At 38.0% G+C, this 12,781-nt stretch overlaps 1 protein-coding gene across 1 annotated transcript in view; it reads right to left on the reverse strand.

The window, feature by feature from the left end:
- Positions 1 to 230: 230 nt before the first annotated feature.
- LOC109921728 (protein-glutamine gamma-glutamyltransferase 2-like) overlaps positions 231 to 12,781 on the reverse strand; it is a 68,216-nt gene continuing 55,665 nt past the window's right edge. Inside the window, exons 11-13 of the mRNA XM_048608370.1 lie at positions 7,907 to 8,067; positions 5,192 to 5,328; positions 231 to 1,342 (exon numbers count right to left, since the gene is read on the reverse strand). Coding sequence (XP_048464327.1) covers positions 1,186 to 1,342; positions 5,192 to 5,328; positions 7,907 to 8,067 — 455 coding nt within the window. The 3' untranslated portion in view covers positions 231 to 1,185. The remainder of the gene's footprint in view (positions 1,343 to 5,191; positions 5,329 to 7,906; positions 8,068 to 12,781) is intronic.

The raw sequence follows: 12,781 nt of genomic DNA on the forward strand, positions 1-12,781 counted from the left end.
TGCCTCCCACAGTAAGGGCAGATTTGGAGGCTTATATACTGCAGCTTCTGTGTTCTAGTTTTGATTAGACAGTTTGTGGCATTAACTGAAGCCTGACAAGAAAACCACCAGCTTCTTTCCTATGGGGTACAAAGATGAGGATTGGCATGAAAGACCGACAAAGAGAAACATCAATGTAAAGTTAAGATGTGGCAGAACAGTTTAAAGAAAATCACTGCACTCCAACCCAGTATTCGCAAAATACTTTATTGTTAGGATTAATGGTACAACACATTATACTACTCGATAAATGATTTACATAAAGCCAAAAGAGAATCTGGTAAGTATAATAGCTTGTACAAACAATAGAGATTACAAAGAGCCATTAGCAACCTGGCTTTAGGCCAGTTAGAAAAAAGATGCGATTTCCATTAAAATAGCAAATATATTCAGTTGAAAATTATTTACTTCAATCACAAACTTTTCCAAAGAACAGCACCGTACAATTCATGAGGCTGGGGATCTATTGCATCCACCTAGGTAGGAAGACATGACTTTGGTTTAATGTCTCACCCCAAATAGGACACATCTAACAGTATATTGTACTGATTATTTTTAGACCAAGCCTGCTCGAGTGGCCCTTTGACCCCTTATTTTCCAATTCAGCAGTATAAGTGTTCCCACTGAGCTACATCTAGTATCTTGAGTTATTGGTGGGTTAATATATTTGATGTGATTGGCGAGGTGGCTTGATTCAATGTTTGGTTGCTGGTTTCTATTGTGAGGTAAGCTACAATACATGTGTGGACCAACAAATCAAATACCATCTGATGCCTGTGTCATATTGTTCATGTACAATGACTCTTGCGTGGTATTGCATTACGGATATTATTAATGTCATGCAGTTGCATAACTCCAGATTAGGTGGAACTTAAGTAAATGTAACAGTACTGAATAAAAACAGAACAAGAACAATACACCAATTATAAGGAGCATTTGTGGCGTTAGATGATATGAAGCAAAACTGAACATAGATGCCTAACAGTGGTTTAGTTTATTATTTAAATGCTTATTATTATTGAAAGACTTTAATGATGGAGGAATGCTGAACATAAATATCTGTTGCTAAATCTGTGTTAATTTTTCTTCCCTTCTTAAAGGCACGATCTTCCAAAACAATATTTTTTTGAAGATGATTGACAGGTTCTATTTATCCGTCGGTATGATAATAATGTTTTTGAAACTTTTCACAGCTTTCAGTTCGTTGGCGTTGAAATCCACAATCAATTTCCTCAGGCCAGATTTTTGAGGGGTAAACATAACCATCAACTTCACTTTTTGGCCTGGTTTAATCACCGACACCCTGAAACAAACAATAACGAGGAAAGTGAGCAAACATTGCTATTTATTGACTTAAGTGCATAGTATCCATTACTGAGTTGGTAGATTTTCAACTGATGGCCAGGCAAATAGATAATCTGCTAGCCTACTAGCCCAGTGTGCTCAATAAGTTGCTTAATATTGGGAAGGAACAGACACTGTAGTCATTCAACTACTTTCTCAGGACAACTAGGAATGAAAATTTGATGTGGCCGTGCCAGCTCTGACACATCCTGTGAATGTTTCTTTTCAAAATAAAAAGTGATAGAACATTAAAGAACCACTTTGTCAATTTATCTTTTTTCTGGGTTCTGTTTCAAATAGTGAAAAAATCATTTCTACACTTTTTCTTCTGAGAGAAAACAGAAGCAGAGGAAAACCTGGTGCTAGGAATTTGGGAGCCTGTATTTTCCTGTCTATACTTTATGTTTTAGCTATGAAAATTTATGAATTAGGACGAGTGGGCCATTTGACCTCTTCAGTGTTATTGCTATTCAATACATTTCATTATTCCACATTTTTGCCCACACTCCAAAAATTTTCTACTCCACTGCTCATCAAGAATCTGCCTCATTCATAAGAACCCTGCTACCATCAGATTTTAAAGGAAGAGTTTCAAAGATTCTCGACCTTCTGTGAGAAAACATTTTCCTTACGAGTTGAAATGAGCAACTCCTTACTTTGAAACTGCAACCCTCAAATTCATGATTCTCCCACAAGAAGAAACATCGTCTCCATATTTTCCCCATTGAGAACCCTCAGGATCTTACATGTTTCAATTGAGTCACCTCTTGCTTTTCTAAACTACAAATTTAGTTTGTCCAACCTCTTCTCGTGAGACAATCCACCCATTCCAGGTATTAATCTATGAAACCTTTTCTGAACTGTTTCCAAAGTATTGCATCCTTCCTTAAAAAAGACCAGTACCATAGACAATGCTCAGATGGTCTTACCAACACCTCGCCTAACTGAAGGCTAACCTCATGATTTTTGAAATCAGTTCCCTTTGCACTAGATATTAACATTCTATCGGCTTTCCTGATTACTTGCTGTACCAGCCTTTGTGACTCATGAACCAACATAAAATCCTTTTGTCTATCAGAGCTCTGCAATCATACACTAATGAGTTACTATTATTCTTCCTGCCATATTGGACAATTTCATTTTGTGCACCCATGTAATCCATCTGATGGATCTTTCCTCACTCACTTAACTTACCTATGTCCTTTTGGAGTTTCCTTATATCCTCTTTACGACTTACATTCCTATCTTTGTGTCATCAGCAGATTTAGCAACCATATCTGTGTCCCTTCATCCATACCATTTAAAGTGAAAGGCCCGTCACTGACTCCTTTTGCACACTACTCGCTATATGTTACCAACCTGAAAAAGACCCACTTACACTTAAAGATAGTAAAAACTGCAGATGCTGGAGTCAGAGATAACACAGTGTGGAGCTGGAGGAACACAGCAGGTCAGGCAGCATCAGAGGAGCAGGAAAGTTGATGTTACATTCACTAATTTCCAATGTAAAGGAATCTTCCCTGAATCTTGGAAAATTAAAATCCACACAATTCTTTCATTAACTGATTATTTCAAGACACTGGGATGAAGTGACCTAGGGAACGCAAAACTCCAACAATTGCCTTGATAGTACTTCTCTGGTGACCGTGATTTTCCTGAGTTCAACTTTCCTTTTCTTTTCGTGATTTACAGCTGTTCTGGGATATTATTTGTACCCTCTGTAGTGAAGACTGAAGCAAAATACCAGTTCAATGCATCTACTATATCCTCACTTTCCATTATTATTTCTCCTCTCTCACTTTCTAGAGAACCTAAGTGCAGTTTGCTAACTCCTTTGTTTTTAAAACTATCAATAGAAGCTTTCCATTTTTATATCTCTAGCTGGCAACCTCTCATTTTCTAACACTTCCCTCCTTCTTAGTCATAGAATCCCTACGGTGTGGGAGCAGGCCATTTGGCCTATCGAGTCCACACCGACCCTCTGAAGAGGATCCCATCCAGACAGACGTCCCTACTCTTTTCCTGTAATCCTGCATTCCAATGGCTAATCCACCTAGCCTGCACATCCCTGGACACTGTGGGCAATTTAGCATAGCCAATCCACCAAACCTACACATCTTTGGACCATTCTTAGCTATCCATTCACTGGACTTGGACACCTATTTTTGCACAATTTATTTTTAAGTATGATACTATCATTACCTTTTTAGTTAACCACAAAGGTCAGTCCTCCTTCGCAATTTTTCGTTGGAATGTAACTTCTGTGCATTAACAAATGTTCCCTTAAATATCAATGACTGCCTTCCTGTTGACTTATCTCTTAGCCTAATTTTCTAATTTATTTTAACTAGCTCTGTTTTAAGCCCTAATTATTGTTCTTATTTTATTCAAAAATCTAGTCTCAGACCCACTTTGCTCTCCTTCAAACCAGCTGCTAGCACTGGTAGAAATGTTTCCACAGAATGTACACTTAAAGTGCCTTCTATCTTCATCTAAATTGACATTGGGTCCAGGAATTGAAAGTCTTCACTCTGGTTTGAGATTGAGAAGACAAATATGGATTAAAAATACCACACAAAGAGGCCAAGCAGCCCATGATATCTGTGTCAGCTCATTAAAAGACCAGTCCAATCACTCCCACTCTCCTGATATTCATCCATACTCCTGTATTTTTCTTGTTCATTTATTCAATTCTTCTTCTGACAGTCACTATTACAACTGCTTCCAATGATTGATTAATCAATAACTGAGAGATATAAATGTAGCATTATCTCTAAGCAAGCCAAAAAGGCAGTTTGAATACGTTTTTGCATGAAAAAAACTCAACAGTGTTTGCAATGCTTTATCACAAGCAGAGGCTGTAACGCCACTTAAAATGAATTTGGATAAATGTTACAGAAGGCTAATAAAAAAAGACAGTAAAAAGAAAGGAAAATTAAATTAGACTATAGTGCTTATTGGAAGGTAAGACACTAGCAAAATTCAATATTTTTTTTAAATTGTGAGTGTTAGTCACTATAGCATTTGGAAAATTATTTGGATTGCTGAAAATTCTAAAATGTGATATTAATGATGGATGCATAGCATAGAAATTATCGTTCATGCTAACCTATTTAATTTGAATGGGTTAACATCTCTGTTATAATAGAGGAAAGAACATTGTCGTTTGATCAGATTGGTTATTCATTCCTTGATTTCACTTTCTGTGATTCCTAACGTTATATAATAGTGCTGTATAACAGATCAGCAAAAATCATATTAACCTTGTAGACTCAGCTCCCTGTCAGACAATGCTTTATTCACTGAGCCACTTGTTGAGTTAAGTCTATGTTTTTTATTGACTAGATGGTGTTAAACAGGGTGATGGTCAAAAAAATAAAAATAATTATAACTCATTTCATAACCTCAAAAGGCCCAAAATACTTTGGACCATTCTCATAATCTTAAAGTATGCTCTCGACCGCAAAACAGAAAACACACCGCATATGTGCACAGCAAGTTCTCAGACCCAGCAAACAGATAATTTGTTTTAGATAATGTTCATTGAGTGGTAATCTCAGCCAGGACTCTGGGGAGCATTCCCTGCTCTTCTTCAATCTTTTATCTCCCATGAGAGGCCAGGGGGCTTATCGTTTAAGGTCTTATCTGAATGACAGCACTTTTAACAATGAAGCATTCCCTCAGTAGTGCACTGTAATGCCAGTTCAGTTATGGGTCAAGTCCCTGAATTAGAACCTTCTGAATCAGAGGCAACAATGCTAACTTGTGCCATTTTGCTGAGATGCTGAAAGCTGCAGATTCTACTTACGGACATGGAATGTTCTGCTCTTCAGTGAGGCCAGCTCCCTCCACCAGGAATGTACCATTGCACAAATTCACTGGCATTGGGTTGGAAAAGCTAATTTCTGCTGTTAGGTTGTGATACTGTATGGGCTCTCCCAGGACCTGAAGCAACAAAGAGTTCATTTTAATGCAATGATGCGAATAAAAGACAGATTTTGCTCTGTTCCTAAAGATAACCAATTTATAAATGAAAAATTATGATCTTCTTCAATTAATAAAACAAAATTTCCTTGTTCCAGTATAAGATCAACATATACCCTCAAATTTGCCACGTCAACAGTTTACATACTCTTACATTTTCTATTTTAGTTCCTTTGATCTTATTTCCGACTTTGTTAAACAACGTTTCATGTACTTAAGGTTCCATTATAAGATTTAATTAAGGAGATTTTATTTTGATTCATTCATGGGACATTAGCAATGCTGGCTAGACCGACATTTATTGCTTATCTTCAATTGCCCAAAGGGTGGTTAAGAGTCAATGACATTACTGTTAACCTGGAGTCACAGGTAGGTCAGTCTAGTTAAGTAGGGCAGTTACTTCCGGTAAAGGACATTAGCGAACCAGGTGAGTTTTTTCCCAATAATTGACATTGGTTTCATCGCCATTATTAGAAACAGAGAAAATAGGTGCAGGAGTAGGCCATTCGGCCCTTCAAGCCTGCACCACCATTCAATATGATCATGGCTGATCATATAATTTCAATATCCCATTCCCGCTTTCTCCCCATATCTCTTGATCTCTTTAGCTGCATGGGCCACATCCAGTTCTCTCTTGAATATATCTAATAAACTGGCCCCAATAGCTTTCTATCGGAGCGAAATCCACATGTTCACAACTTTAAGTAATTTCTCCTCATCTCAGTCCCCTTATTCTTAGACTGTGACCCCCTAGTTCTGGACTTAACCAACATCGGGAACATTCTTCCCACATCTGGCCTGTCCAGTCCCATCAGGATTTTTTTTGTTTCCATGGCATGCCCTCTCATTCTTCTGAATTCAGTGAGTACAAACCCAATCGATCCAGTCTTTCTTCATATGTCAGTCCTGCCATCCCAGGAATCAGTCTGGTGAACCTTCTCTGGATTCCGTCAATAGCAAAAATATCCTTGTTCAGAAAAGGAGACCAAAACTGCACACAATATTCAAGGTGTGGCCTCACCAAGGCCCTGTATAACTGCACACTCTTAATCCAGATTTTTATCAAATTCATATTCCATCATCTGCCAAGGCGTGATTCAAACCCAGGTCCCCAGAATTAGCTTGGTCCTTTTGATTACTAGCCCAGTGACTATATCTCTAGGTTTCTCTCCCTCTTTTTGTAATATTTGAGATTCAGAGCAGACAACGGATGCTGCTATGGATGGAAGGTTAGGCATAGCAGGAATGAGAAGCAGCAGTATTAAGCCAGGCGAGAGAAAGGTAAAATAGACCATGGAGTAGCGATAATGTGATATAGGGAATCAAAAGGGTGCAGCAGCCTTGGAAGTGTGACTTGGGCTCGACTAAAAGTTTTCAACCATCCCAGGATGCTAACATTAGAGAAAAACACAAGTCCTGGAGCACATAAAGGTACATTTCCACCCATGAAGTAGGAACTATTTCAGGAAAAACTATTTTTATTGTTTGTAAATTTTTAAACTTCTTTGCATCTTGACAATCAATGTAGTGAACATGGTGTTGATCAAAAATTATAGACTTTATGGAAAAACAAGAGTATTATGCAGCTAGTTAAGTGTTGGGCAGTCAATCAAATGAAGGTGGACAGTAGGTAATGTACTAAATAGGGATTGATATAGAGGTAAGTTAATAGTATTTAGGAGCAGAGGGCAAGAACAAAGGTATAGATACAAATTTAGGGTCACTGAGTGGTGAATGTCTCAGTCACTGCCTGGGATCATATGCATTCATAATTGGATAAAGAAGGCAAAACTGAATAAAATTGTACATTGTATCCTATTTCTTGTGTTGGAATTATGTAGTGGAAAATAGCTAGATGTAAAATGTCAAATGACAGGAAATTAAAGTAAACGAGGAAGCAACGAAGATAAGGTTGGAGGGAGTCTAGATATTGCAGGCTTCCCCACACTGCTTTGTTCAAGTTTTGATCAGGTCAACTTGACAATAAATTTGAAAGCATCTGATTCAGTGGACTCAATATTGTTTTAGACTGGGTCCACCAGTAAATGGAGGGAAGTGAGTGAATGTACATTACATCCCTTGAAGTCACATTTGACGTCTCTTTGGTGGGAATGGGTAACATCAAATAGTGCATCAAATTTCTTTCGATTGTAAGGAATAACATTTAATAGCTGTAACTGAGGAAGGTGTGCATCCAATACCGATATCTCTGCAGCTAAATGAGTGTAGTGCCAGATTGCCAAAGTTAGAAGTAAGGAGATTTAGTAAACTATGTCCATCACATGCTTGTATGGAAGGCACAGCTATTATACAAACAATCACAACCCTGATATTTCAACAGAATAGGAGAAGAACTTTGCCTGTGTATGTAGTTTCCCAAACATCTTGCCCAAGTTTCGGCAATTCCATGACTCAGCAAGGAACCGATATCACAGGACTTGGAGGTTTACAAATGCTATTCCATTAGTAATATGTCTCATACATGCAAAATACTCAGGGTGGAATGCCATTTCCAACCATATTTCTCAGTAATCATTACCTTAATGTGTAGTTCTGCATTCTGGAGAGTAATCACTTTTCTAGAAATCAGCACTTCATTAGCTTCATTCTCAACTGCAACAGCTACAATGAGAATCTGATTGTTTTCTGCCATGGACTGTTTGTAGTTTGAGTAAAGCACCTGTAGAGTCTCCATCTTTGCTACAGAAAAAGAATCACATTGGAATACAAAATTATGTTTTAAATACTTTCAATGTAATAATACATCTGATATCTTTGTTCTCTCAGTGTCCTGGAGCACCATCTTTAACCAGTAAATTCATAGAGTCTTAGAGTCAAATAGAATGGAAACAGACCCTTCGGTCTGACTCATCCATGCCAACCAGGTTTCCAAAACTAAACTAGTCTCATTTGCCTGCATTTGGCCCATATCCATCCAGACCTTTCCTATTCATGTGCCTGTCCAAATGTCTTTGAAATGTTATAACTGTACCTGCATCTACCATTTCTGGCGGTTCATATACTAACCACCCACTGTGTGAAAAAGCTGCCCCTTACGTTCCTTTTAAATCTTTCTCCTCTCACCTTAAAATTATGCCTTCTAGTTTTGAACTCCTGTACTCTAGGGTCAAGACCTTGCCTATTCACCATATCTATGCCCCTCATGATTTTATGTAAAAGAATTGTTAACAGGAGAATCTTTAGTCTCCATTTTGTTTGGACACCATAATTAGAATGGTGTAAACGATCTGCAAGATTTTCATATAATTATGCAGTGCAGAAGAGGCCCTTCAGCCCAGCAAGTCTGCACTGACATGTGAGGAACACCTGACATTCAGCCTAATCCCATTTACTCGCACTTGGCCCATAGCCTTGAATGTTATTGCGTGCCAAGTGCTCATCCAGGTACTTTTTCAGGGATCTGAGGCAATTCACTTCCACCACCCTCCCAAGCAGCATATTCCAAACCATCATCACTCTCTGGGTAAAAAAAAAAAGATTTTCCTCACACCCAATCTAAACCTTCTGCCCCTCACACATTTGAATCTGTGTCCCTCTGTGACTGACCCTTCAACTAAGGGGAACAGCTGCTCCTTATCCACTCTGTCCATGCCCTCACAATCTTGTACACCTTAATCAGATCGACCCTCACTGTTCTCTGACCCAACCCAAGTCTATCTTATCTTTCCTCATAATTTGAATTATCCATCCCAGGTCCTCTGGTGAATCTCCTCAGCACACCCTCCAGTGCAATCACATCCTTCCTGTGATATGGCGACCAGAACTGCACCACATTCTTGACATTATTGTTTCTCTCTTGGAGTCATATGTAGTCCAGACCAGGTGAGGACAGCGGTTTCCTTCCCGAAAGGATATTAGTGAACCAGATGGATTTATCTGACAATTAGCAGTTAGTTCATGGTTATCAATAAACTCCTAATTCCAAATTTACACTGAATGTCCCCAGGACATTAACTAGGTCTGTAGATTAACAGTCCAGTGATAATACTTTACAATAAGCATAATTCATTGTGCAATCACAGGTAAAATGCAAGCAGCAGAAACACACACAATGAATCAACTGTATTCATAAGATTGAGGAGAAATCAATAAAATGTGCAATTTACTGTAAAACCAAACACACCTCATTCAAGAATGGACAAGACTCGCTAATTCATTGACTCCGAAACAATAAAGTAACTGAACAACAACAATATGGAAAGTTCTTTTCATTGTCTCACTGCAGACTGAAGTTTCAATTTTACGTCTATTTTATACATGTTTAACTCATTATTTGCTGATTTTTTTAATATAACGTTTACCTTCAGGTTTCTGCTTATTTATATAATTGCATTACGATCTGACTCAGTCTCCTCAGCTTAATCAGTACAAATTGAACTGGAATGCAAAATGGTAAACAAGGAAAATCAACTGCAAATTTCCATTTTCATTATTCTGGTGTTTTGCATTCTTATTGTTTTCTGTCCATTTCCATCAATATAGAAAACCTACTGAACTGAATGATTCTATCACGACAAACACACACTTTCACCACACAAAATTTAGAAGCTGCAATATTTGTTGATTTTCCTCCAGCCTGCTGTCTCCCTTGCCAAGAATGCTAAGTCCAATCACAATGTGATTGCCTAATAATGATGAGCTAAGTCAATATAGCCCACAACAACTTGCACTTATTTTGCATTTCAAACAAAGAAAGGAATGTCCAGAGTTACAAGGAGAGGATGGGCATAGAACCAAATTTCAAACTTTCAGCAGGATTTACAAAAATCTGGCTACAGAAATTGGTTAGAAGGAAGACATTAATTAAACAGAAGTTGAAACTCGGTAGCTGTAGTGATAGGGAATGCCAAAAGGCCAGAATCAAAGGAATGCAAAGTTTGTGTTGCATGCAGGCTGTTTTGTACAAATGAAGATTGTTACAGAGATAACAGAGACTGTTAGACACCAACAAGAAATTAAAATTTGAGTTTTACTGTACATCCATGAGTACAGGTGTAATGGAAAATCACAGGCCCATCGCCAAAATAGAATTCTTCACTGACAGCCCTTAGAAACTGCCAACAGGATTATGCTTGCATACGGTAATGTAGTTGCAGATAAAGACTTTCAATAGGCATCTGATCAAGTACCAGAAATAGACAATAGGCTTTTTGGGAAAAAAACATTAAAGCCCATAGAATTAAGTGGACAGTGACAATCGTAGTGACTTAACAAGGTCAGCCAGGTGGACCTCATAGAATATGAGTTCCCTGATTGGGACTTTAAGTCTGGTCCAATCAGGGGTCCCTTGTTAACGGATAAGAACAGGAGTGTCAGACATCATGAGAGCCGGCTCTCAGGGAACTGTATTAGTTTCAAGGACTTTCCTCATATAAATAAAGGGTGATTTGGTGATGGGATACCAGCCTCTGCGGAGTTATTTCACCAATACAGATACAAAATTGGCTAAATGGCAGGAAAGACAGAAATGGTGGATGACTCTTTTTGAGACTTGAATTAAGTATGGAATGCTGTTCGTCAGGTTTGAATATGAGGATTAATTTTCTTTCCCAATACATTTTACTAACCTAAACTGGGTATATTATGTGTAATCTCAAATTCTACGTACTAAACTCAGGATTATAACAAACAAAGTGGAAGGTAATAACAGTCTTCAGGGGGACATAGGCACACTGATGAATTGGAAAACAGAGGTGTACAGGAACAGAGCATGCACTTTAATCTTTGAAGGTTGCAGGACAAGTGGAAAAAGCTATTAAATACAGTAAGTAGCACAATGGCTTTATAAATAGATGCTTAAAGATTGAAGAAGAAAACATTTGGTAATGCACTGACTAGGCCTCAGTTAGGGTGTTGTGTTCAGTTCTGAACACCACCATTTAAAAAGGATTTCAAGGTCTTGGATGTGGTTCAAAGAAGATTTACCGGAATAGAACTGGAGACAAGGAACTTGAGATATATAGAAAAGTTGAATAAGCTGTTGTCCTACTTAGAGCAGAGAAGCTTAAGATTTTTGATAGACTTTCTCAAAACCATGAACATTTCAAATAGAATAAATAAGTAAATGTTGTTTTCAATGGCAGATGGTATCAGTATAGCCACGGAACATAGACTGATGTTGATTGGCAAAAGAGCCAGAGGTGACGTGAGCATATATTTTATTTATCATAAGTTAGAATGAAATAGAATGCTTTGTCTGAAAGGACAGTGGAAGCAGATTCAATAGTAACTTTTATAAGAGAATTGTTTAAAAATTTCAAAGAAAATGAAGAAGTACAGGGCTATGGAAAAATCTTAGAAAATAGAGATTATATGGCTCATTCTGCTAAACAACCAGGAAAGGCACAATGAGGGCAAACAACCACCTTCTCTGCTGTATCATAATATGTTTTGTTACACATATATCAAATACATTTTCCTTGTAGGTGCATGTAACCACAGAGACACCAAACAAGTCCAGAAAGGCTTTATGACGTTATTTTTCAGGATTGAACATCATTGATGAAACAAAAACCAGCTTCAAAAGGTAGCGAAATTCAAGTGAGGGAGGCTGTGAGGGTAAAGTCACCAATAGTCCCAGGGACGATAGGCTTCTCTCTCTCATTAGACACATACAACTGAAGATGAAGGTTGCCATGCCTCAGGCAAAGGAAGAGGCTGAGTCGGTGGGACCATCATGGTGAGCTCAGCTGTACAGGGATTAAACCTGTGCTGTTGGTGGAATATTGGCTCAGAGCTTTGATCCCTAACCTCTTCAAATAAGGACTGTAAGGAGCAACTACTATATCTTTGTTGCTGGAAAATCATTTGCAGTTATTTGTTACTCCTCTTTTGCTGTGCCAACCCATGAATACAAAAACATACAAATGATCTCACATGAACTTTGATTTGTTGGGAAAGATCAAATATTTTGTTTGGCTAAAATAAAATCAGACATTCTGAGGCACTGATATTGGTTTACAGCACAGGAAGAAAACATTACATGTCTCTCTGTACTCCTGTGCCAAGGTAATTTAAAATGCACCTGACTGCTATAGTCTTTGCATTTAACTCTGCTTCTTCCTCTGCTTTAAATCTTCATTATATTTTGAAAAATTACAAAAGCTCATTCCTCAAGTACTATCTCTGACAAGGTAGCCCATAAACAACTCTCTTTGTAATTACTGTGGGAGTTCTGCGTTGGGTGCAGATGGTGATCAAGCCATGGGCTGCACTGAAATTATGTGAGTTTAAATAAGTATAGTTTTTCTCAATTTTCTACACTGAGTTGTTTGCACATCATTGAACAGGCAGAATCTGTTTTTGAAAGGTGTAACTGGACAATAATTTAATATGCAATTTTAATGTGGCAACCAAACATTAGAAACCATGTTCATGCCTTAGAATGGCCGCA

This window comes from Rhincodon typus, chromosome 19, assembly GCF_021869965.1.
Source record: "Rhincodon typus isolate 14 chromosome 19, sRhiTyp1.1, whole genome shotgun sequence".
In the NCBI taxonomy this organism is placed as follows: Eukaryota; Metazoa; Chordata; class Chondrichthyes; order Orectolobiformes; family Rhincodontidae; genus Rhincodon; species Rhincodon typus.